At 43.0% G+C, this 26,276-nt stretch overlaps 2 protein-coding genes across 2 annotated transcripts; both read right to left on the bottom strand.

Annotated features, from left to right (window-relative positions):
- Window positions 1-466: 466 nt before the first annotated feature.
- Window positions 467-7,550, bottom strand: LOC106566838 (biglycan). Its single transcript, XM_014135295.2, has 8 exons — window positions 7,250-7,550; window positions 5,309-5,563; window positions 4,714-4,826; window positions 3,325-3,538; window positions 3,006-3,116; window positions 2,765-2,858; window positions 1,822-1,960; window positions 467-1,640 (listed from the first exon to the last, which is right to left on the bottom strand). The coding sequence occupies exons 2-8, from the start codon at window positions 5,553-5,555 to the stop codon at window positions 1,443-1,445; spliced, it is 1,116 nt and encodes a 371-aa protein (XP_013990770.1). The 5' UTR covers window positions 5,556-5,563; window positions 7,250-7,550; the 3' UTR covers window positions 467-1,442.
- A 254-nt stretch (window positions 7,551-7,804) lies between these two features.
- LOC106566837 (extracellular matrix protein 2) lies at window positions 7,805-21,892 on the bottom strand. Its single transcript, XM_014135294.2, has 10 exons — window positions 21,653-21,892; window positions 21,257-21,382; window positions 15,024-15,190; window positions 14,325-14,826; window positions 13,890-14,005; window positions 12,557-12,692; window positions 12,147-12,304; window positions 10,092-10,231; window positions 8,966-9,292; window positions 7,805-8,546 (listed from the first exon to the last, which is right to left on the bottom strand). The coding sequence occupies exons 1-10, from the start codon at window positions 21,822-21,824 to the stop codon at window positions 8,354-8,356; spliced, it is 2,037 nt and encodes a 678-aa protein (XP_013990769.2). The 5' UTR covers window positions 21,825-21,892; the 3' UTR covers window positions 7,805-8,353.
- Window positions 21,893-26,276: the final 4,384 nt, after the last annotated feature.

Genomic DNA, 26,276 nt, shown 5'->3' with positions numbered 1-26,276 from the left:
TCACTTTTAAAAATCTTTGTATCGTGTGGATATATGAATGTTTTTAAACTGACAAATAAAATCAATCAAACCAAACTGTTCAGCGGCCATTTGATGAATGGAAAGAGGCATCTATTACAAAACACCAAAAAGTTGAATGACATTCGGAGATTGTCAAGCCAAGCCTTCGATACTGGGTAGGCATACAAGGTAGGGAGGGATGTATTTTCCGTTAGTCGAGATTTACATAGCCTATTTATTGTGGTGTTGAAAACGCAAACCATGATATTGAAGCGCCCAAAGTCGGTATGCTTTGTTTATTGGTTGTGTGAAAAATTTGTCGCATATATTTTATATAATTATAATTAAGGCATCAAAATGTTGAAAATCTGATGTCTCCCTAGCCTAGCTGATCATTGTCTGCAGCCGGCTCTGATCATAGTGTAGGCCTAATAAACAGGGAGAGTGAGAAATAAGACCCCTCTTATGACTGTGATGGAACATTTTATTGGTTGTGCTTTTCTAATAACCCATTTCTGTGTTCATGCACGTGACTGATTGAACGAATCCTCATTATCAGTATCTGCAATTTGGCAGTACGCCCAGAACCTTGTTTTGAGAAAGGGATATCTCAGTTTCAAGGTCTCAGCTTGGAGAGAAGAAGCCTCGTGAGGTATTGGTCTGTCACATGCATGAACCAAACATTAATTATGAATTAATTATGAATGATGAATAAGCTAAATCATGCAAATACAAGTTGTCTGTGTAAGTATATAAGTGATCTAACGGGACTGCCCCAGCGGAGCTCACTTCAGGCCGATACTTTATGCATCTAAGTTTGACAGTGACCTCTTCTGCATGCTGTTAATAAAACAAGGATTCATTTTAGATTGACTTTGAGAGTCCCTGTGTAGAATTTCCACAACATGACATTCATTTGTTCAAGATTTCATAAAAGGGTATGCAAAATATATTCTAAATAATCTTCAATATTCTGCAAACACATCATGACAACAACATTTTTCAACAACATTTATAAGAGGGATCAATTCTTCTGAAGGTGCTTTCAACTGTCAGTTTGTATTGTTCTTCTATATCCAATATTTGAGATCAGTTGTCAGGTCAGAGGTAAGTTGAGATAAAACACAAACAAAAAAACAAAATCACAGAGAATCCCAAATTGCTATGGACCAGCTGAATTGAAAGTAACATACATCCCAAAAAATTGTATTAAAATACATTTGATTGGTTGATTGAAATGATGTGGATGACCAATTTCTTTCCAATATACAATATCACCCACTCCATGCATGCAAAACAAACTTCAGTTATGTTTTAGTTATTTATCTTTTACCATACATCAGGCTCTTTCTATCAATAAATTGTTTTTTAACTGTGTAACAAAGTTATTTATTTTGTATCTGCGTTGCATGTATTCCCCTACAGCTGGTGCCTCTCATGCACTACTTTTTGTGGTTGCCAAACTGTACAGCCATCCTGTTGCTGACACAGCGGAAGGTGGCCGGAACCACCTCCCAGTAGTTGATTGGGTTATCAAAGAGACTGATCCCGTTGTAGTAAGTCTTCTTGACACCAAAGCCGTTAGGGCAGAAGTCATTCACGTCAACCTGGCTGATGTTGTTGGAGTGAAGGTAGACCACCTATTTAAAAATGACATATATCAACTGTTATCATCATAAAAACAGAACATAGCAAGTGAAATCACCAATGTTTATATTTAATACAAACAATACAGATATACATTTTTATCAACTTAACATAAGTGAAATCACCAATGTCGATGTGATTGATGCTGCTTCACAAACCCCCTCCACACTTTACCTGCAGGTACTTCATTCCAGCAAGGCCTCCAGGGACATTGGGGATCCGGTTGTTCTCTAGATGCAGCTCTCTCAGGTTTTGCAGGTAGTACAGGCTACCATGCTCAATGTGACGAATGTGATTGTAGCCTAGACCCAACCTAAACACACACACACACACACACACACACACACACACACACACACACACACACACACACACACACACACACACACACACACACACTGAAATCGAGTGATTGATGTGACAATGAAGGGTAAACCCACTAGAGGGTGCTACTATCACAATGATTCCAGACATTATTTATTTTGTGCAACTTGGACAATGACTCTTCCTTTATGCTGTTGGTACTTATATGCTTTCAATTTTTTATTTTTTTTGTATTTTACCCCCTTTTTCAATCTTGCCTTATCGCTGCAACTCCCCAACTGGCTCGGGAGACAAAGGTCGAGTCATGCGTCCTCCAAAACATGATCCGCCAAACTGCTCTTCTTAACACCCGCCCACTTAACCCGGAAGCCAGCCGCACCAATATGTCAGAGGAAACAGTTCACCTGATGACCAAGGTCAGCCTGCAGGCGCCTGGCCTGCCACAAGGAGTCACTTGAGCGCGATGAGCCAAGTAAAGCCCCCCGGCCAAACCGTCCCCTAGCCCAAACGACACTGGGCCAATTGTGTGCCGCCCTATGGGACTCCCGATCATGGCCGGTAGTAATACAGCCCGGGATCGAACCCGGGTCTGTAGTGATGCCTCTAGCACTGCGATGCAGTGCCTTAGACAGCTGCGCCACCCGGGAGGCCGCTGTTTATTTTCTACATTTTTTTTAACCTTTGAAGATAAGTAGTGAACATCTACAGCATTCATAAACTCCTCATAAATTCATAATTTGATGGAGTTTTAGAAACTCTCCGACATTGAACACCCTCTTGTAAAGCTACGTACCTGTGCAAACTCTCATATTGTCTTAGGTCTTCTAGTTCAATGGCTTGAATTTGATTGTGATCTAAATGCAACTCATGTAGACCCTCAGGGAGATCTAGATGGTGAGGGGAAACAGGTGACCGCTTGATTCAAAGGACTTTTCAGTGGAAATATGTGGCAAGTAGCAATGAAACAAATATTGCCCTGCAGCTTCGCAGAACACTCCAAAGAAAATTATTATAAAGGTTGTCATGTTTTCTACCTTTAGGGATGCCTGTGAGTTTTGCCTCAGAAATGCGAAGGAAGGTAAGTTTAAGTCCATCAAAGGCTCCGGGCTCAAAACCACTGTTCTGAATAGGATTCCTCCCCATCTCTGAGGAAGAAAAATATGTGTTTTAACTAGGTCAATGCCACAACCTGCTCCAGTACTCAAGCTAGATTTACACTTCAAAGACATTAAGATGTTAGATGTGATATGGTGTTTCCAAACAGAAAAAAAAACAGTTACTAACGTTAAATCTGGTGCTAACACATAGTAAATCTGGCCTAAGGTCTTTTATAACTATAGCTTGCCATCTCACCAATGCAGTTCATGCTGCCCAGGCCAGAGAAAGCCCCAGATGCCACCCTCTTGATATGGTTGTCATGGATGCGCAGCTCCACCAGGGAAGAGGGCAGGTTCTTGGGCACGGCCGTCAGCTGGTTGTGGGAGAAGTAGAGCTTGTGCATCCTTTTGAGGGGCATGAAGGCCCGAGGGTGCACCCTGGAGATCTTGTTATTCACCAACACCAGAGCCTGAGAAAGGAGGCATAGGTCATGAGGAGACCAGCCACCCCAACCCAAAAATAAATGTGTTATGTACGGTTAATTCTTGAATTGCGGTGGCATTTAGGCATGGAATTTTGAAAAATATGAACTTTTTATTTAAACGTATTTGTGTACATCTTTCCATTCTAAATCAGCTACTATGGCAGCTTAATTACTTTAAATATGTTTTACCATTAGGATACCATTGTGCCACCAGTAGGAGTAGTAACACCAATGATGCTAACACCAATGAGACATTTTTGGTTATTGAGGATTTTCTTAAATGGAGGCCACAGATCCTCAAATGTAAGGTCATTAACCCTTTAATAAACAATTTACTAAAATTATATGATTAATCATTTTGCTCACAGTGTTATTTCCCTTCATTTGAATCGAATAACACCAAGTGACACTTTTGATTTAGACACCTCAAATTATCAGTGGAATCCTTAAATGTGTGACATAGTGAAAGGGTGTGATTAGCTAATAATTTTCTTTAATATATATACCCCTCCCGGATAACAGTTTGCCACTGGAGGGAATGCTGAGGGTCCTTGTAAATCTTTGTAGTTAGTGATTTTCAAGGCAGTAACACCAATGACATACAACTGAGGGAGAGACATTATACTAGTAAAAAAGTATTTGAATAGCCTTCTTTGTTTTTATTGATATATACAATACTATTAAATAATTTTGTTCACTTTCTATTTTTGAAAATAACAGATGGATATCTCTAAATCCCCAAAACATGTCACCACAACTCTGCACATCACTACGGGGACAAACCAATTTGCTTACCCTAAGTACTTTATACAATGCATGAACATAAAGTTTTTCAGTATAAAGGACTTGCATTATGTTTAATATAAATATATTAGTTCAATATAAACAAAAACATGTATGATGTGTAACTCTTTGTCATTTGAAAGTGCTTTTCATGGTTGCAAATGCAAGGGACGCAAATGCCACCACAATTCAAGAACAACCCATATATTATACAATGTATAATTTGAAGACACGTCATTAAAAGTATGCCTCTTTTTAGTTAGGATACTGAAAGGGTGCGCTACGATGACGAAAGCAAAGACAGATAAGTGATGTTTCCTTCTATTGAAATGCCAGAACTCTCTTCCACCATTTGTGTTTTGACTGTTGGTGCTCACATAGAGGTTACTGAGTCCCTTGAAGTCACCCTCTCTTATCTCAGTGATCTGGTTGCTTTGAAGGTCCAAGAGCCTGGTCTCCGGGGGGATGTCATATGGCACATAGTGTAAACCTGCAGATAGAAACTACAAGATTAACTTACCTGCTTTATTTTATACACTTTACCACATTCTGTCAGTTCACAATGATAAGAAATCAGTTGCAATATAATATATTGTGTTATTGCTTCTTTACATTTTTATAAAAATATATGAATCATGACAATATCAGACACACACAGTGTGTTCTCACTCTTAAGGTTATATCAGGATAAATCCACAATTTATCATCATGCTGTAATTTGGTCAATGCTGAGTAATGCTCTGGGCTGTGGTTTGTACCCATACAGTATATTGTTGTTTATGTGTGAGCTCAGCTGTCACCATATAATTAAGAAGAAACCAGATGGCCATGACTCCACGTAGCACTAAAAAGCAACGTGCAGATGTGCAGTGTGACTGCTGGCTACACATTAACAATTGTATGTTCAGTGTAAAGAATCATTTGGAGACAATAAGATATTATAATATTATGACATTGTATCTCTTCACCCACCCAAGTCAGAGCACTGCACAACATTCTGGTTACACTGACAGCCGAATGGGCAAGTAGGCTGTTCTGGTTTATAGTATTCCTCAACCGCTGAGCCTTCCTCTTCATCGTTCATCAACATCATCACCAGCCCCTCTACATTGATGCTCTTCCCATAGTCCAATAAGCCCTTCTGCTCAAAGGGCAGGGCCACAGTGGTGGGAAGAGGGGTGGCACACAGCAGGAGAAGGACAACAGAGAAGGGAAGCATGGCTAGGCCTTTAGTTGAAGAGAAATTACAAGGGGAAGACAAAAAAGCACACAGAAATGAGCAGCAGTCAATTAAGTACCACAGTTATGAATTCAGCAACTATCTAGCTATAATTCCTGTAGCCTACAATTGGAGAGTTGCCCACATACACACACATACACTATGCTGCCCTACAAATGCAAAACACAGTAACTACGTAACTTCAATGTTTCTGATACTCCATGATATATTCTGATCAACTGGCTTGTTCTTGTGTCAGGAAACTAAATACCACATTATTCAGATAATATACCTGGCCATCACAACAGATCAAATACTTTTGACCAAATTCGTAGTTACTGTGTTTTGCCTTTGTAGGGCCGTATAACTAGCATTGTGTTACAGTTCACTCCTCCAGTCCAGAGTAATCTCATTATCAGCATTGCCACTCCAGAGCAAAAGCCAGTCCAAAACCAACTGTAGCCAGTGACAAAGCATGAAATACACTCTGGCTTTCATACATCTATTTGTTAGGGTTCAATCTCAAGATGTGATCTATCATATCTGTCATAGGCGTTCTCTCTTAAAAGCCAATCTTATTCTTCCCATCAATTTTGTGGTTGGTATAAGAGGCAGTAAAATCATGGACCATGGATACTATGTGGTCTTTGAGTCTGTAACTATGACATCTGCTCTCATTAATTATTTGCTTTTAGCTGAGGCTGTGCCTTCTTTGATTTATGCATTAAAATGGTAAAATCTCAGATCCAGTAACATATAGCAAAAGACAATTTCGGCATTACATATACGTCTGTGTAATATAGTACAATATAGTACAATATAGTACAGTGTGTGTGATCTGTCAATATTTATTAGCAGGATTGTAATGCAAACTATCAATAGATGCCCTAAGGTAATTTTGGATAATCTCAGATAAACCTTCAGCTAGAGGATTCTTGATGAAAATAAGAACATTGAAATGGTTTGTTCTTCAAAGAGGGTTTTCCATGTGAGCAAAGAGCCTTTGCTGTGGAACTGCAGTTTGGCATTTCCTTGCCTTTGCCACGTGTTGTGAAAGGCCTACTCCCTCCCTTAGCACTCCCACATCCTTTACCACAGTAAGGCCCCAGAAGCCACATAGCTGGCTGGTCTCAGGCAAGGTTTTTTATAGACCCACTCTGTCATAGCACTCTTTCCCCCAAACATTATCTATATCAGCAGTGTCAAATCTCTAAATACATGAGAATCTCTAAATACATTGAATGTACACAATAATGATGTACACAATAATTACTTATTTGCTTAGTCGATCATTTTGTAATAGACTTGTCTCCCTGCAGCGAGCCCTTTAACTACAGTATGGGGTGGCTCTGAGTTTTTAATGTTTGTGAAATTATCCTCATCTTTGTTCTGTCACAAGATCCATTTATTAAATATGGCCAATAAAAGGAATATAGAATGTGTAGACAAGGTAGGGTTGTGCTGCCCCCCAGAAGGCTTAAACAAATCATTCAAAAATAAATAGTCCATTTCAAATGTCAAATATTACTTTAACAATCAATATTTTTTCAAATGCAGAATGTTAAACCAACTGTGGAACTGTAGAATAAAGCTGTAGATTATAGTCCTCTTATTGTAAACCATACTGAATATACTATTATCTGTAGGTCAAGAAACTCAAATAGAAGCGCAAATATATTTACTAAGACACTTACCGTTTCAGTTCTTGAAAAAACAAAAATTATTTACAAAATAAATGAAAGGTACAAATAAATGAAATAAGGATGAATTCAACCTTTAAGGGATATAGAGGATACGTGTTTTATTCCATGTGATGATCCTTTATCTGTGAGTCCGTCTGCCAGCAGAGTCAGAGCTCTGCACAGTACCTGTTAAAAACCACAGAAGTAGTTACCAAAAGGAAAAAAACAAGTATTTTAAGCCATAACCCAAAATTGGTCCAGTCCCCTTTTCATTGCTGCTTCATTGTGTGTTCGTGCGTGTGTCTGACAGAAAGAGAGAGAAAGAGAGAGAGATTTTAGTTATTTTAAACTTATTTTGATTCAACATTTGAGATCTATATACACACATTTTTATTTAAGCTACTGTATAAGGCCAAAATAAAATAAAAAGTACTATCACAGCACTAATAGGGCAAATACAGAATCCACTAAGAATAAAATACCCCGCAACTCTCTACCCAGTGCTACACAGGCAGATTATTTGAGGTACTAAGACTATTTACAGTTACCATAGACAATGACCAGCAATTATCTAAGATTTTTTTATTTTCACAATTTTTCGTTACACAAGTTTGTCAAAGTTGAAACAGTTGTACAAACATCAAAACAGTGAGTTTAGTATAGAGGGCACCTGGACATCTTTGGCTCTCACTACAGTCAAGTAGCTACCTGGGTTTCCCTTGGTAACCACATATTATTTTTCTTTCAATACATGCTACTATATCAAGCAAGATCAAAGTCACAAGTAAAACCTAAAACTGCTTTACAGAGTGAAGCTTTAAAACAGTAAAAACACACACAATCGTTCTCATTCATTGTGATAATGAAGCCCACTGACAAAGGGCTGGTTGCATAAACATTGCCCTAGAATTATGGTCAGACTTAGGATAGAAGTCTAATTTCATCTGTTGCATAACGCTTGGGTATCATAAGTCTGACTAAGCTAATCACAATCAGAGACGGACTCAGAGGATATTATGTAATGAGAAACACAGACAAGGTGTAACCCAGGACAAACTGACGGGGGGTTGGAGAAATGGGTGAAAAGGAAGGAGGGAGGTGAGGAAGGGGGGGGTACTAGTAATCTTCATCGTAGTAATCTTCCTCGTAACTCTGGGGCCGTAGTATGATGCTGTGGTAGGTCTTGATGCAGGAGAGGGCGGTGGGCGGGATGAGGCGCCGGTCAATCAGGTTGTACTGCAGGTGAACGGAGACTAGGGGCGAGTCGTCACTCAGGCGCATGTCACACAGAGAGTTCAAAGGAACGTATCTGCAGGGAGGAAAGAAAAAGATGGACATTCAGTCACCACCGACAGAAAGACAGATACTCAGACAAGACAGAACAACCTTTGATCCGACTAAAGGAAATAACGACTGAGAGAGAAACATAAATTACACGTTGAGATTCACAATAGCAATTTCAGATCTGAATGTGCCATTATGGTTAGTGGCAACTGTGCTCTTCTCAAAGTTGTTTCATCTTCCGATGGGAGGAAGAGGACTGTATCAAGCAAGATTAGAGTCACAAGTAAAACCTCGAACTGCTTTACAGAGTGAAGTTAGTTACGTTAGATAATGTTGCAACTGAGTTAACTGACAATGTTGCGGTTGACCTACCTGACAACGTTGCGGTTGACCTACCTGATAACATTACGGTTGATCTACCTGATAACGTTTTGGTTGAGTTACCTGATAACGTTGTGGTTGAGGCGGAGGAGGTGCAAGCTCTTGAGCTTCAGTAGCCCCCTAGGGATGGAGTGAAGCTGGTTGTGGTCCAGCAGGAGTTCAGTCAGCGAGTTGTACAGGCCCAGGAAGGACACATCATCAATACCGTCGTTGGCCAGCCTGTTGTGGGACAGGTGAAGAAGTTCCAGTCCCGGTTTAATGTGGCCAAACACGTAGCCAGGGATCCGCTCGATCTGGTTGTGGTGCAGGTGGAGCTGCTGTAGGCCCACAGGGAGGAAGGAGGGAACATGCACCAGCTTATTGTGCGACAGGTCCAACGACTCCAACTTTCTGAAATGGTAGGGAAAATACAGGGAGATCTTTTGCTCAATATGTGAAAAGTTTAGAAGACATGAAGAGATAGAAGGTAATGTTCTACATTATGTCTCCAGTTAAAAGGGGACTTTTTCAATCTTAGGACTATATTTCGAGTCCACCTTTTCTTTAGAAGGCTGGTTCAATGTTTCCCTTTTCTCCATCTTTCACAAGAGGGTTCCATCATATCCATCACATTTGTCTCACAACATTGTAGGAGTTTCAAACCACTAAGAGCCTTAACACAAAGGCAGTTGGCCAGCAGTCCCTCCCTTTGGGCTTGACTCTCTACAACCTATCATAAAGCTGGACTGTGTCTGCTGCGCCGCTGTCTAGCCAGCCACATCAGCATATACCCAAAACAATGTCCTCAGTGGCTTTGCCCTCTATTCTCTTGTTTTTCGTTTTCTCCTTTTTCTTCTAAGATGCAATTAAAATGATATTTTCCTCTCGTTATTGCCAGGAAACTGGGAGACTAACACATGTACAGTGTCAGATGAATTACACCATTTAAACTTTTGCTTAAGAATCCTGTATGCAATCAAGTTAATGTTCATGCATTTTACAAAAACTTTTGTTAAAAAAAATTATATTCAATGCATTCAAAAATAAATACTGAGGTCACTTTTCTGCAAGATCAGAAATAGGAATAAAATGTGTTCCAACATTCTCTTCAAGGTGGCGCTCAAAACCAGAGTAACAGTAATCTTTACACTGGACAATAACCTCATAAATGCTGCAAAAGCAAGAATGGAGAGAGGTTGTTGGGACTTACAACAGGTGTATCCAGGCCCTTGGAGCTATGCGGTCCTCCCGGATCCTATTATGACTGAGATCCAGAAACCTGAGGTTGACAGTCTTGTTGAGGATCCCCTCATGCACCTCTTCTATTCTGTTATTCGACAGGTGAAGTGCCTGGGAATACAAACCGCAAAACCCATTGAGTATCCATGTTCTTACGGGGGTGAGGGGGACCTACCTAGTCTACACACTACAGATTGGGAGTTAATAATATACAGTACATTCAGAAAGTATTCAGACCCGTTCACTTTTTCCACATTTTGTTACGTTACAGCCTTATTCTAAAATTGATTAAATTGTTTTTCCCCCACATCAATCGACACACAATACCCCATAATGACAAAGCAAAAACTGTTTTTTAGAAATGATTGAACATTTATAAAAAACAAAACAAAAACATAATCAGCTTGGGTATGATGCTACAAGTTTGGCACACCTGTATTTGAGGAGTTTCTTTGCAGATCCTCTCAAGCTCTGTCAGGTTCGATGGGGAGGGTCGCTGCACAGCTATTTTCAGGTCTCTCCAGAGATGTTCATTCGGGTATAAGCCCGGGCTCTGGCTGGGCCACTCAAGGACATTCAGAGACTTGTCCCGAAGCAACTCCTGCATTGTCTTGGCTATGTGCTTAGGTTTGTTGTCCTGTTGGAAGGTGAACCTTCGCTCCAGTCTGAGGTCCTGAGCACTCTGGAGCAGGTTTTCATCAAGGATCTCTGTACTTTGCTCTGTCCATCTTTCACTCGATCCTGACTAATCTTCCAGTCCCTCCCGCTGAAAAATATCCCCACAGCATGATGCTGCCACCACCATGCTTCACCGTAGGGATGGTGTAAGGTTTCCACCAGACGTGATGCTTGGCATTCAGGCCAAAGAGTTAAATCTTAGTTTCATCAGACCAGAGAATCTTGTTAATCATGGTCTGAGAGTCCTTTAGGTGCCTTTTGGCAAACTCCAAGAGGTCTGTTGTGCCTTTTACTGAGGAGTGGCTTCCGTCTGGCCACTCTACCATAAAGGCCTGATTGGTGGAGTGCTGCAGAGATAGTTGTCCTTCTGGAAGGTTCTCCCATCTCCACCGAGGAACTCTAGAGCTCTGTCAGAGTGACCATCGGTCACCTCGCTGACCAAGGCCCTTCTCCCCTGTTTGCTCAGTTTGAACGGGCGGCCAGCTCTAGGAAGAGTCTTGGTGGTTCCAAACTTCTTCCATTTAAGAATGATGGAGGCCACTGTGTTCTTGGGGACTTTCAATGCTGCAGAAATTTGTTGGTACCCTTTCCCAGATCTGTGCCTCGACGCAATCCTTTCACGGAGCTCTACGGACAATTCCTTCGACCACATGGCTTAGTTTTTGCCCGGAAAATAGCTGTGCAGTGACCCTCCCCATCGAATCTGACAGAGCTTGAGAGGATCTGCAGAGAAACTCCTCAAATACAGGTGACATGCATTGTCAACTGTGGGACCTTATATAAACAGGTATGTGCTTTTCCAAATCATGTCCAATCAATTGAATTTACCACAGGTGGATTCCAATGAAGTTGTAGAAACATCTCAAGGATGATCGATGGAATACAAGATGCACCTGAGCTCAATTTTGAGTCTCATAGAAAAGGGTCTGAATACTTATGTAAATAAGGTATTTCAGTTTTTTAAATTTGTATAAATATGCAAACAATTCTAAAAACCTGTTTTCACTTTGTCATTATGGGGTACTGCGTGTAGATTGATGAGGGGAAATGAATTTAATCAATTTTAGAGTAAAGCTGTAACGTAACAAAATGTGAAAAAGTCAAGGGGTCTGAATACTTTGCGAATGCACTGCATGTGCACCTAGCTCGCAATTACCAAAAATAATATGTTTAGTCAAACATCTGAAACCTCTCATAGTCTGTGGACTATTCCAAAACTTATTTCAAATAAGGTGATGTTTCAAATGTCTGAGAGCTATGCTCCTTTGTATGACTGAGGCTACTGCATATCATTGGCTCCTGCATGCTCACTACAGTGACATCACAGACACCTTGTCCAATCACTGACCTGCAGGGTCACAGGAAGCCCAGAGGGGATAGCCCGGAACTTGTTGTCCTCCAGTCGCAGATAGATGAGTTTCTTGAGGGGCCGGAAGGTCAAAGGTGACACATTCCCATCGTGGAAGTGGTTGTCCTCAAGCTCCAGTGTCAGCAATTTGGACAAACCTGAGAAGAGACACATTTTGAAATCCCAACATGACAATATCAACATATAATATCAATATACAATAATCCAATGTAATTTGACTTGTTTTGCTGATTTTCGTTGCTAAATGAGCTACGCCAACAATGCTAATCTGCACATCCTATCTGAGGTCACTTGAAATAGTACTGTAGGTGCTCAGATGCAAGCTAAGCTTGAACAAACAAAGCTTTGTACATATACTCTCTCTCTCTGTAAACTCCACCTTTCTATACCTTTAAAGCTGCTAGGTGTGAGGCCCAGGATCTTGTTGTCATTGATCTTAAGCTCCACCAGGGACGGCGGTAGAATCGAGGGGACTTTGGTCAGATTGTTGCCATCTAAATTCAGCCTCCTCAGCTGGGTCAGGTTCTGAAACAAGCCAAGAATCTCCACACATTAGAACATTAGAGTGCTAAGCGTGATTTAACCAGAGTCCCTCTCTCTCTCACGGCAAAGCTCAAGAACTACAATGTTACCTTACGCCTATGACATGGGCCTTATACCAGTATAACCTGTGTAACTACCTGTTGAATAATCTACGCAAGTATTATACCCTGTAACAGTCTAGTAGGCTTAGTACACAATAGTATTTTTCAATGGTGCAGGAATAATATCATTTTTCCCAGCAATGGCAGTTCTCCCAGTGGTGATTTGATTGAATTCCACCCTATGTCTTATTCATGAAGTGCTTTCCGTGACATGTATTATTATCAAGTCTGTCCAACTCTGAGATGTACTGCAAGCGAAGTGGTTAATAAACACTAATGCTCTCTCAAGGGAATTTTTAGTACGGTGAGCTCCTGGCATCAGGGACTGACACCTTAGTGGGAACAAGTGCATTTAAAAAATATATATTTTATTTTATTTATTTATTTATTTATTTACCTAGGCAAGTAAGTTAATAACAAATTCTTATTTACAATGATGGCCTACCCCGACCAAACCCTAACGACGCTGGGCCAATTGTATGCCACCCTATGGGACTCCCAATCACGGCCGGTTGTGATACAGCCTGGAATCGAACCAGCGTCTGTAGTGATGCCTCTAGCACTGAGATGCAGTGCCTTAGACCGCTCCGCCACTCGGGAGACCGCTGCACCACTTAGGACGCCTTGCCAAAAATGACTGATCTGTTTTTAGTTGTGGCTTGTCTGTTGACTGACAATATTCCCAGGTTCATTGCAACAGCTAATTGACATTCGCCTCGATGGGGACAGATTAAACTTCTGTTCTTATGCGCTACCCGGGAGACAGCAAAAGTTCTAGCAGTCCAACTACAAGATGGATCATTTTGTTTAAACATTAGGCACTACCTATAACTTAAATGACTGTGACATGCACATACATACCTGTACTATTCTGTAACACCACACTGTGACATAATATTACATGTTTAAATTCTATCATAACAGGCTGAGAGGAATCCAGGTAATGCAGCATGATAATGGTCAATAGAGCCCTGAAGTAACATGAGGCTGAGATGTGTAGGTGGGTCTGGGAGCGCAGTAGAGGTCCAATTGGAACTAAAGCCAAATGTGTTGACATGAATGATGCTCTCAGACTCACCTGGAACAGGTCAGGGCTGATGGAGGAGTCGTCCAGCTTGTTCTTGCTCAGGTCCAGCCACTCCAGGTTGGGCAGCCCAGCCAGCGCCCGGGGAGGGATCTTATTGATCTTATTGTCTGATAAAAGAATAGAACACAAGCTGACCCAGTCTCCTCAAACAGAGAAAGGCCTGGGTCCACATGCCATTGCACCTGCCTTAATGTTTATGCAGTATCTTTGTGTACAAAATATGTTTATATATGCAACTGTGTAAACACCGCAAAGGACATTTGATTGCATTGAAGCACACAACGGTAAATCCTTTGCCTTCCCGAAATTCCAACTTATTAAACATAGTTACCCATTTTAGTAAGCCTGAACTCAGATTCTTATTCCCCCTCTTGACTCTGCTAATTGTTCCTGTAAGTAACATGTGAGATCTCTGTATCTCCTCACCTGCCAGATAGAGGGTCTTGACCCCCTGGTCTGAGAGGATGGGGATGTGGACCATGCCAGTGCTGCCACAGGCGATCAGAGACTCCGAGAGCAGGCAGCCAGCAGGGAGAGACTCCATGATGCTGTGTCTCCTGGGGAATGTGACCACAGCACGTCCCGGCCACCTCGCCATGGGTCTCCTAGTGGTGGTAGTAGCCAGTCGGCCAGTCGCCATGGTGACTGGTCTCCCCATTGGTGCCAACCTCATGCTGGGTTTTCCGGTGGCCCTGATGATATAATCGTCATCGTCGTCATTATCGTCATGCTCGCTGTGGTCATGGTCATCGTGATCGTCATCATCGTAGGGAAGGTACGGAAGGCTGTCTTTGTTTATCCTCGGGTCACGCCTCTTGGCCACTCTGACCTCGGTCTTCTTGACTTTTGTTTTCACAGCCATTTCCTGTTTCTTCACTGCTACTTCTTGCTTTTTGTTCTGGGTGGCCACGGATTTCACAACAGCAACCTGTACAACATAGACATCACACACAAAATATATAAAATGATATATATTCAATTCCTCCAAAAATCCCTGTCAGTCAATACTCAGTCATAGGCAAAACATGAATACAATTGTCAAAGCATTATTAGTTCATCTGCTGTGCAGTTCCTATAGCATTGCCCTCTTCATTTTCCCTTGGGCACCATTGGGTGGGCACCCACCACTTTCGCTGGAGTAACATGCCGCTCCTCCTTCTTCTGACGTCCTGCTCCTCCTTCTTCGGATGTCCTTTGGAGACTCTTCTTCTGCTTTGGAATCCCCTCTTTCTTCTCTGCATTAGGGGAGGGTTTCTTGGCTTTGGGAGCCACTGTCTGCTGGTTATTTGAACCTGAGGAAGAGGGCAATATATGTTACATTGATATTTATACAGTATATACAGTACCAGTCAAAAGTTTGGACACACCTACTCATCACAGGGTTTCTCTTTAGTTTTACTATTTTCTACATTGTAGAATAGTAAAGACACCAAAACAATGAAATAACATATATGAAATCATGTAATAACCAAAAGAAAGTGTTAAACAAATCAAAATATATTTTATATTTAACCTTGATGACAGCTTTGCACACTCTTGGCATTCTCTCAACCAGCTTCATGAGGTAGTCAACTGGAATGCATTTCAATTAACAGGTGTGCCTTGTTAAAAGTAAATTTTTTCACAGTTTATGTGTTATTTGATTGTTGTTTCCTTAGGTTACCGCTGGAGGGCACCCGTACCCTGTTTTCTAGTTTCCAGGTTACCCTGATTATTACTGATTGTATTCACCTGTGTTTAATTACCTTCTCTGTTCACCTGGTTGCCTTATTATTTAGGTTCCTCAGGTGGCCTGTAGCTTTGCTTAGGTCTAATGTTTTATTTGTGTACTCTTGTACGGTTGCCTTGTTTCTGTTAAGACTCTAAGTAAATGTTCTGGATTTACCCTTACCTCTGCTTGCTGTGTTTCTCTGTGACTGGGTTCGAGTTCGTACTAGCATCAGTGTTACAAATTTGTGGAATTTCTTTCCTTTTTAATGCGTTTGAGCCAATCAGTTGTGTTGTGACAAGGTAGGGGTGGAATAAAGAAGATAGCCCTATTTTGTAAAAGACCAAGTCCATATTATGGCAAGAACAACTCAAATCACTCCCAGTTAGGGGGAGTGATGAGCTCTACAGCAGAGTCTCACAACTCAATCGCTGGTTGAAAACTGTTTTCTGCCCCTCCCAAAAGATAGAATTTGTAGATAATTGGCCCTCTTTCTGGGACTCACCCACAAACAGGACCAAGCCTGGCCTGTTGAGGAGTGACGGACTCCATCCTAGCTGGAGGGGTGCTCTCATCTTATCTACGAACATAGACAGGGCTCTAACTCCTCTAGCTCCACAATGAAATAGGGTGCAGGCCAGGCAGCAGGCTGTTAGCCAGCCTGCCAGCTTAGTGGAGTCTGCCACTAGCACAGTCAGCGTAGTCAGCTCAGCTTTCCCCATTGAGACCGTGTCTGTGCCTCGATCTAGGTTGGGCAAAATTAAAAATGGCGGTGTTCGCTTTAGCAATCTCACTAGTATAAAGACCTCCTCCATTCCTGCCATTATTGAAAGAGATTGTGATACCTCACATCTCAAAATTGGGTTACTTAATGTTAGATCCCTCACTTCCAAGGCAGTTATAGTCAATGAACTAATCACTGATAATAATCTTGATGTGATTGGCCTGACTGAAACATGGCTTAAGCCTGATGAATTTACTGTGTTAAATGAGGCCTCACCCCTGGTTACACTAGTGACCATACCCCCGTGCATCCGGCAAAGGCGGAGGTGTTGCTAACATTTACGATAGCAAATTTCAATTTACAAAAAAAAAAAACAATGACGTTTTCGTCTTTTGAGCTTCTAGTCATGAAATCTATGCAGCCTACTCACTCACTTTTTATAGCTACTGTTTACAGGCCTCCTGGGCCATATGCAGTGTTCCTCACTGAGTTCCCTGAATTCCTATCGGATCTTGTAGTCATAGCAGATAATATTCAAATTTTTGGTGACTTTAACATTCACATGGAAAAGTCCACAGACCCACTCCAAAAGGCTTTCGGAGCCATCATCGACTCAGTGGGTTTTGTCCAACATGTCTCTGGACCTACTCACTGCCACAGTCATACTCTGGACCTAGTTTTGTCCCATGGAATAAATGTTGTGGATCTAAATGTTTTTCCTCATAATCCTGGACTATCGGACCACCATTTTATTACGTTTGCAATTGCAACAAATAATCTGCTCAGACCCCAACCAAGGAGCATTAAAAGTCGTGCTATAAATTCTCAGACAACCCAAAGATTCCTTGATGCCCTTCCAGACTGCCTCTGCCTACCCAAGGACGTCAGAGGACAAAAATCAGTTAACCACCTAACCGAGGAACTCAATTTAACCTTGCGCAATACCCTAGATGCAGTTGCACCCCTAAAAACTAAAAACATCTGTCATAAGAAACTAGCTCCCTGGTATACAGAAAATACACGAGCTCTGAAGCAAGCTTCCAGAAAATTGGAACGGAAATGGCGCCACACCAAACTGGAAGTCTTCCGACTAGCTTGGAAAGACAGTACCGAAGAGCCCTCACTGCTGCTCGATCATCCTATTTTTCCAACTTAATTGAGGAAAATAAGAACAATCCGAAATTTCTTTTTGATACTGTCGCAAAGCTAACTAAAAAGCAGCCTTCGCAAATGGAGGATGGCTTTCACTTCAGCAGTAATAAATTTATGAACTTCTTTGAGGAAAAGATCATGATCATTAGAAAGCAAATTACAGACTCCTCTTTAAATCTGGGTATTCTTCCAAAGCTCCATTGTCCTGAGTCTACACAACTCTGCCAGGACCTAGGATCAAGGGAGATACTAAAGTGTTTTAGTACTATATCTCTTGACGCAATGATGAAAATAATCATGGCCTCCAAACCCTCAAGCTGCATACTGGACCCTATTCCAACTAAACTACTGAAAGAGCTGCTTCCTGTGCTTGGCCCTCCTATGTTGAACATAATAAACGGCTCTCTATCCACCGGATGTGTACCAAGCTCACTAAAAGTGGCAGTAATAAAGCCTCTCTTGAAAAAGCCGAATCTTGATCCAGAAATTATAAAAAACTATCGGCCTATATCGAATCTTCCATTCCTCTCAAAAATTTTTGAAAAAGCTGTTGCACAGCAACTCACTGCCTTCCTGAAGACAAACAATGTATACGAAACGCTTCAGTCTGGTTTTAGACCCCATCATAGCACTGAGACTGCACTTGTGAAGGTGGTAAATGACCTTTTAATGACGTCAGACCGAGGCTCTGCATCTGTCCTCGTGCTCCTAGATCTTAGTGCCGCTTTTGATACCATCGATCACCACATTCTTTTGGAGAGATTGGAAACCCAAATTGGTCTACATGGACAAGTTCTGGCCTGGTTTAGATCTTATCTGTCGGAAAGATATCAGTTTGTCTCTGTGAATGGTTTGTCCTCTGACAAATCAATTGTAAATTTCGGTGTTCCTCAAGGTTCCGTTTTAGGACCACTATTGTTTTCACTATATATTTTACCTCTTGGGGATGTCATTCGAAACATAATGTTAAATTTCACTGCTATGCGGACGACACACAGCTGTACATTTCAATGAAACATGGTGAAGCCCCAAAATTGCCCTCGCTAGAAGCCTGTGTTTCAGACATAAAGAAGTGGATGGCTGCAAACTTTCTACTTTTAAACTCGGACAAAACAGAGATGCTTGTTCTAGGTCCCAAGAAACAAAGAGATCTTCTGTTGAATCTGACAATTAATCTGGATGGTTGTACAGTCGTCTCAAATAAAACTGTGAAGGACCTCGGCGTTACTCTGGACCCTGATCTCTCTTTTGAAGAACATATCAAGACTGTTTCAAGGACAGCTTTTTTCCATCTACGTAACATTGCAAAAATCAGAAATTTTCTGTCCAAAAATGACGCAGAAAAATTAATCCATGCTTTTGTTACTTCTAGGCTGGACTACTGCAATGCTCTACTTTCCGGCTACCCGGATAAAGCACTAAATAAACTTCAGTTAGTGCTAAATACGGCTGCTAGAATCCTGACTAGAACCAACAAATTTGATCATATTACTCCAGTGCTAGCCTCCCTACACTGGCTTCCTGTTAAGGCAAGGGCTGATTTCAAGGTTTTACTGCTAACCTACAAAGCATTACATGGGCTTGCTCCTACCTATCTTTCCGATTTGGTCCTGCCGTACATACCTACACGTACGCTACGGTCACAAGACGCAGGCCTCCTAATTGTCCCTAGAATTTCTAAGCAAACGGCTGGAGGTAGGGCTTTCTCCTATAGAGCTCCATTTTTATGGAATGGTCTGCCTACCAATGTGAGAGACGCAGACTCAGTCTCAACCTTTAAGTCTTTACTGAAGACTTATCTCTTCAGTAGGTCCTATGATTAAGTATAGTCTGGCCCAGGAGTGTGAAGGTGAACGGAAAGGCTGGAGCAACGAACCGCCCTTGCTGTCTCTGCCTTGCCGGTTCCCCTCTTTCCACTGGGATTCTCTGCCTCTAACCCTTTTACAGGGGCTGAGTCACTGGCCTACTGGTGTTCTTCCATGCCGTCCATGGGAGGGGTGCGTCACTTGAGTGGGTTGAGTCACTGACGTGGTCTTCCTGTCTGGGTTGGCGCCCCCCCTTGGGTTGTGCCATGGCGGAGATCGTTGTGGGCTATACTCGGCCTTGTCTTAGGACGGTAAGTTGGTGGTTGGAGACATCCCTCTAGTGGTGTGGGGGCTGTGCTTTGGCAAAGTGGGTGGGGTTATATCCTGCCTGTTTGGCCCTGTCCGGGGGTATCATCGGATGGGGCCACAGTGTCTTCTGATCCCTCCTGTCTCAGCCTCCAGTATTTATGCTGCAGTAGTTTATGTGTCGGGGGCTAGGGTCAGTCTGTTACATCTGGAGTATTTCTCTTGTCTTATCCGGTGTCCTGTGTGTAGTTAAATATGCTCTCTCTAATTCTCTCTTTCTCTCTTTCTGTCTTTCTCTCGGAGGACCTGAGCCCTAGGACCATGCCTCAGGACTACCTGGTATGATGACTCCTTGCTGTCCCCAGTCCACCTGGCCGTGCTGCTGCTCCAGTTTCAACTGTTCTGCCTGCGGCTATGGAACCCTGACCTGTTCACCGGACGTGCTTGTTGCACCCTCGACAACTACTATGATTATTATTATTTGACCATGCTGGTCATTTATGAACATTTTAACATTTTAACATCTTGACCATGTTCTGTTATAATATCCACCCTGCACAGCCAGAAGAGGACTGGCCACCCCTCATAGCCTGGTTCCTCTCTAGGTTTCTTCCTAGGTTTTTGGCCTTTCTAGGGAGTTTTTCCTAGGGAGTTTTTCCTAGCTGGGTTTCTGTACAGCACTTTGAGAATATCAGCTGATGTACGAAGGGCTATATAAAAATAAATTTGATTAAATTTGATTTGAAATAAGCAAAGAGAAACGACAGTCCATCATTACTATAAGACATGAAGGTCAGTCAATCTGGAACATTTCAAGAACTTTATACGTTTTTCAACTGTTCAGAGGAGACTGCATGAATTAGGCCTTCATGGTCGAATTGCTGCAAAGAAACCACTACTAAAGGACACCAATAATAAGAAGAGACTGCTTGGGCCAAGAAACATGAGCAATGGACATTAGACCGGTGGAAATCTGCCCTTTGGTCTGATATGTCCAAATTTGAGATTTTTGGTTCCAACCGCTGTGTCTTTGTGAGATGCAGAGTAGGTGAACGGATGATCTCCACATGGACAGTTCCCACCGTGAAGCATGAAGGTGTGATGGTGTGGGGGAGCTTTGCTAGTAACACTGTCTGTGATGCATTTAGAATTCAAGGCACACTTAACCAGCATGGCTATCACAGCATTCTGCAGCAATACTTCATCCCATCTGGTTTACGCTTAGTGGGACCGTCATTTGTTTTTCAACAGGACAATGACCCAACACACCTCCATGCTGTGTAAGTGCTATTTGACCAAGAAGGAGAGTGATGGAGTGCTGCATCAGATGATCTGGCCTCCACAATCACCTGACCTCAACCAAATTGAGATGATTTGGGATGTGAAGGAAAAGCAGCCACTACATGATTCCATATGTGTTATTTCATAGTTTTGATGTCTTCACTATTATTCTACAACGTAGAAAATAGTCAAAATAAAGAAACCGTTGAATGAGCAGGTGTGTCCAAAATTTTGACTGGTACTGTATGTACACAATTCCATGCCCTGATCAGTCTGTACACTTTGTCAGCATGGACATTTCAACTAAAAAGCTGCCATTAAATTTAATAACCACAAATAAGATTACAATCCTTCCATAACAATCTACAACTTGAATGCCTACCGCCGCAGGGGACAGGGTGACAGCTGACAGTTCCCCTTTGACACTGGCACACGGAGCAGGGCTGAGGCGACCACATGGCCCTGTCAAACAGGAACATCCCATTCACCGAGCACTGCCCGCTGCCACCTGCAAGACAGAACAACAGACACACACAAACACAGCATTACTCACCCAAACTACACATGATCCACAGATAAAGTCTACATGAAACTGATGCTCAATAAAACTATATGCACCATACTCTGTCTTTGAAAACTCAGTGCAGTTCTTTCTGAAGGATTGTGGACCACCCTTGACTTGGGAGAACACACTGTAATCACAAAAACTAGAAGCACTGTGAAGTATGCATGCATGTTGCCCCCACCATCCTTTTCCAAGAGCATGTTGAACATTTACCAGGGATGAGAGCATCATCAGTATTATCCGGTTCAGGTAAGTCAGCTGCTACCACGGGTTTGGAGCTCCTGGGTTTCTCTGTTCTATGGCTGGGCTTCCCATCAATTAGTGAGGCTGCTGCATATAAGCAGGAAAATAGGAGCGCTAATCTGTTCATAGTCAGCTCTGCCATGGACTCTCTTGGTCAGCCTTCTTTTGGACAGAAACCTTTTCAAAGTGAGTGTGAGGAATCTCAACTCCTGAAGGGCTTTTATAGACTCTCACCCCCAGGACATGATTTTTGGCCACACACCCCAGAAACCCCCAAAAGGTGAGTGGATAGAGGAGTGGTGAGAGGAAGCAGGGGAGTTGGTGAAAAAAATAAAAGGAAAACATTTTCAGGACAAAGACCCCCTTTCATTCATCTTTAAGAAACCACCTACCTCTCCTCTCCACCCACAGCCCCTGGTATACCTAACAAACCAATAGAGGAGGTCCAGTCAGAGACTGCATATTGGAGGGAGACTGCATATTACTGTGACGTCAACCAGCGGAGTGCTTTCTGACAGCCCAAACAGACAGTTTATCCAAGGCCCATTCCCATTGGCCACTGGCCAGAAGAGGTATAGCCAACTGTACGGTATGGCCAGAAAGGAAGAAAAAAAACTCTCCAAGCTCTCCAATCGGAGTCCAGCTGGAATGAAAGGTTGCTTTGTGTCCAACACCTCCCTAGCACACCCCACCACCAACCACTACCAGCCAGCAGGACAGCGAGACACAGAGACCACACTCCTGAGAAATTCTTGGACTTTTCTCCCTCTGCTTTTCGACCCTGCTTGACTGCATGGTTTTCCCCCTGTAGTGTCACCAGGGCCTTGCATCTCTGTTTACACACACTATACTTGTAACTAAGACAACCAAAATATATGTCGACACTGTCGATTCATGTTTCCTGATATAGTACGTTTAGTATACATAAAAACTTAACCTTATCTTTGAGTGGAGTGTGATATGATTGCAGCAACACTTACTGCATTCTGGACCACCTCTGTCACTGTCCATCTGTACTATTTCTCCCAGTATGACCCCTGGTTGCATTTCATGTCTAATTTCTCAAAACCACATCCAATCATCCTACTCCTACTTCATTGTGATGTCAACATCCTGTTTGTGAGATTTAAAAAGGCGTGCCAGACACCAACCGCTCAGAGTGAGTAAATACCAAACACTCCTACATCTTCCTGCTTATAGAAACAGACACCTGCAGACCTGCTGCATGGCCAACCAAGAGCAAAACAGACTGTCATCTCAGCATACACCCTAGACACTTATAGGATCAGATTTACTCAATGATTGCACTAGTTCAACGTTTGCACCTGGACCCGTATTCATTATCAAGGATGAAGATAAGACCCAGATGCAGACCACGTCGAATAAAAAATTGTTTAATAATCCAACAGGGGCATGCAATAGACAGGACAAGGCAGGCAGGGGTCAGTAACCAGAGGTGGGGCAACGGTACCGGATGGCAGGCAGGCTCAGGGTATGCAGAGGTCAATAATCCAGAGGGGGGCAAAGGTACAGGTTAGCGGGTAGGCTCAGGGTCAGGGGCAGGCAGAGTGGTCAGGCAGGCAGGCTCGGAGTCAGGGTAGGCAAGGGTCAAAACCAGGAGGGCGAGAAAAAAAGACTGGAAAAAGCAGGAGCTGAGACACAAAACGCTGGTTGACTTGACAAACTGACAATGGACAAACAGGAAACAGGAGACAAACGGCTGTGAGACATTGGTTTGACTCTGGACACATGAAAGGTGGGATGTATACGAAGGGTACGGGGCAACAGAAGATGAACAGCAGAGGGGCCATACTATACCTTCTGCCCAAGACGATATCGGGGTCCGATGGCGATCCGCTTGTCGTCGATACCTGGAGGTGGTCTTGAGGAGGGCCGACCGGGCTCTCCTCCAGGTATGATGACAGCGGCGGACAAACATCTGGCCAGAAGGTACGCCGACCTCCTCCTGCTCGGGGAAGAGCGGGGGCTGATACCCCAGGGAACATTCAAACGGAGATAGCAGAGCAGGCAGAGGGTGTTGTGGGCGTAGTCAACCCACATCAGCTGCAGGCTCCATGAGGTGGGGTTGGCAGAGACCAGGCAGCGCAGAGTAGTTTCAAGATCCTGGTTGGATCGCTCCGACTGGCCATTGGACTGGGAGTGGAATGGGAGAAAATGAGGATGTCATTTAGGTAGACAAAGACGAACCGGTTCAACATGTCTCGGAGAACATCATTGACCAGAGCCTGGAACACAGCTGGGGAGTTGGTAAGGCAAAATGGCATAACCAGATACTCGTAGTGACCGCTGGCTACGTTGAAGGCGGTCTTCCACTCGTCCCCTTCCCGTATCCGCACCAGTTGTAGGCGTTCTGTAGATCCAGCAAAGGTACAGGTCGGCAGGCAGGCTCAGGGTCAGGGGCAGGCAGAGAGTCAGGCAGGTGGGCTCGGAGTCAGGATAGCTAAGGGTTAAAACCAGGAGGATGAGAAAAAAAGAGACTGGAAAAAGCAGGAGCTGAGACACAAAACTTTGGTTGACTTGACCAACAAGACGAACTGGCAACGAACAAACAGAGAACACAGGTATAAATACACAGGGGATAATGGGGAAGATGAGCGACAACTGGAGGGGTGTGGAGACAATCACAAGGACAGGTGAAACAGATCAGGGTGTGACATTCATAAAGAATCTTAGGAGTGCTGATCTAGGATCAAGTCCCCCCTGTCTTAAAGGCTAAACTGATCAGTGCTATTACTCTGGGACGATTTATGAATATGGGCCCAGATATTTACTGGTAAAGGTCAATGAAAGATTGTGAGAAGGAAAACCCTGACAGCTAGTATAGAAAACATGGGTTAGCTTTGTTATAACAACATGTGCAAACAATTAATAAATCTGTCCTTACACCTTCAAATGTACTACATGGTCTGAGAATTCTGAAATCTTGAATATTTTCACAGTGCCTTTTTACTAAGCAGGTGATTGGCTAAGAGGATGACCTCAATTGAACCTTGACAGCGAAACACAGAAACGTTATTTGAGTCCATGTGAGAATCAAGTCTGGTTTGCAACACAATTAATCTAATATTTTTTGTTTTACTTTTACCATCTCTCACTGTTATAGAACGTTTGTCTCAATATATATGTTTTCAGTACCCAAACCTATGTGCAGTATCTGTTGCCACAATAAGGGAATTACATAATTCCAGACACAAAATAACATGGTTAAATTAAGTAGCTTGTCAAGCTCTAAACCCTCAGAGGTAGTAATCACACCTGTGGGGAGAGGGGCATTCTTCTTACCAAACCACATGACCTTTGTTTTGGAGGTATTCAGAACAAGGTTAAGGGTAGAGAAAGCTTGTTGGAAACTAAGAAAGCTTTGTTGTAGAGCATTTAACCTGTTATGGATAGGGGGCAGTATTTTCACGGCCAGATAAAAAACGTACCCGATTTAATCTGATTATTACTCCTGCCCAGAAACTAGAATATGCATATAATTATTAGCTTTGGATAGAAAACACTCCAAAGTTTCTAAAACTGTTTGAATGGTGTCTGTGAGTATAACAGAACTCATTTGGCAGGCCAAAACCTGAGAAGATTCCAAACAGGAAGCGCCCTCTCTGACCATTTCTTGGCCTTCTTGATCATCTCTAACCAAAACAGGGGATCTCTGCTGTAACGTGACACTTCCTACGGCTCCCATGGGCTCTCAGAAGGCGGCAAAAAGCTGAATGGTGGCTTTGCAGGCCCTGGCTGAAAAACATTAGCGCATTTTGATAGTGGTCGATCAGAGAACAGAGACTGGAGGCGCGTGCACGAGGCGACCCTGTCACGTCCTGACCAGTAGAGGGGGTAGTTGGGTCAGGACATGGCAGAAGGGAGTGTGTGTTTTTTATTGTTTAATTGATTTTGGCCGTGTGACTTCCAATCAGGCACAGCTGTAGAGGGTTGTGGTTGATTGGGAGTCACACATAATTTTCCTACGTTTCCTTTGTGTTTCGTGGGTAATTGTGCTTGTCACTGTGGTTGCACCTGACAGGACTGTGTTGGCTGTCAGTTTTGTTGTTTTTGTAAATTGCATAGTGTTCGTTTAATTAAATATGACGAACCCTAACTCCGCCGCACTTTGGTCCACTTCTTCCTCAGACAGCAGTTACAGAATTACCCACCAAACCAGGACCAAGCGGCGGAAGAGGAAGGAGCAGCAGGAGTACAGCGTGATGGACCAATGGACTTGGGAACAGATCCTGGACGGAGAGGGACCATGGACTCAGGCTGGGGATTATCGCCTCCCGCAGTGGGAGATTGAAGCGGCAAGAGCGGAGAGGCGCTATTACGAGGAGAGAGAGCGCAACGAGCGCGAGAGGCAGCCCCAATATTTTTTTGGGGGGGGGCACACGGGACAGTCGGTGGAGCTGAGGTCGGAACCAGAGCCAGTCGGGATGACATTGGAGGTGAGCGAGGGATATGAGGCAGAGACTGTGACGGGGTTAATGGGGAAATTAGGAGAGAGAGAGATGAGAGAGCTGCTAGTGTGGTGCATAAAGTACGGCATTCGCCCTAATGAGCGTGTCGTGGGAATGATGTCACC

This window comes from Salmo salar, chromosome ssa13 (assembly GCF_905237065.1).
Source record: "Salmo salar chromosome ssa13, Ssal_v3.1, whole genome shotgun sequence".
Lineage (NCBI taxonomy): Eukaryota > Metazoa > Chordata > Actinopteri > Salmoniformes > Salmonidae > Salmo > Salmo salar.
This window is presented reverse-complemented; position numbering and strand designations above follow the sequence as displayed.

Excerpts from the sequence above, each read along its gene's own strand:
- LOC106566838 (XM_014135295.2), bottom strand. The coding sequence starts at position 5,555 with ATGCTTCCCTTCTCTGTTGTCCTTCTCCTGCTGTGTGCCACCCCTCTT. Across the intron at positions 4,827-5,308 it reads TGTGCAGTGCTCTGACTTGG|GTTTACACTATGTGCCATAT; the intron begins GTGGGTGAAGAG and ends TTCTATCTGCAG. Across the intron at positions 2,859-3,005 it reads ACTCACAGGCATCCCTAAAG|ATCTCCCTGAGGGTCTACAT; the intron begins GTAGAAAACATG and ends CTCACCATCTAG.
- LOC106566837 (XM_014135294.2), bottom strand. The coding sequence starts at position 21,824 with ATGGCAGAGCTGACTATGAACAGATTAGCGCTCCTATTTTCCTGCTTA. Across the intron at positions 10,232-12,146 it reads GGCTTCCTGTGACCCTGCAG|GCACTTCACCTGTCGAATAA; the intron begins GTCAGTGATTGG and ends TTGTATTCCCAG. Across the intron at positions 8,547-8,965 it reads CTCAACCACAACGTTATCAG|ATACGTTCCTTTGAACTCTC; the intron begins GTAACTCAACCA and ends TCCTCCCTGCAG.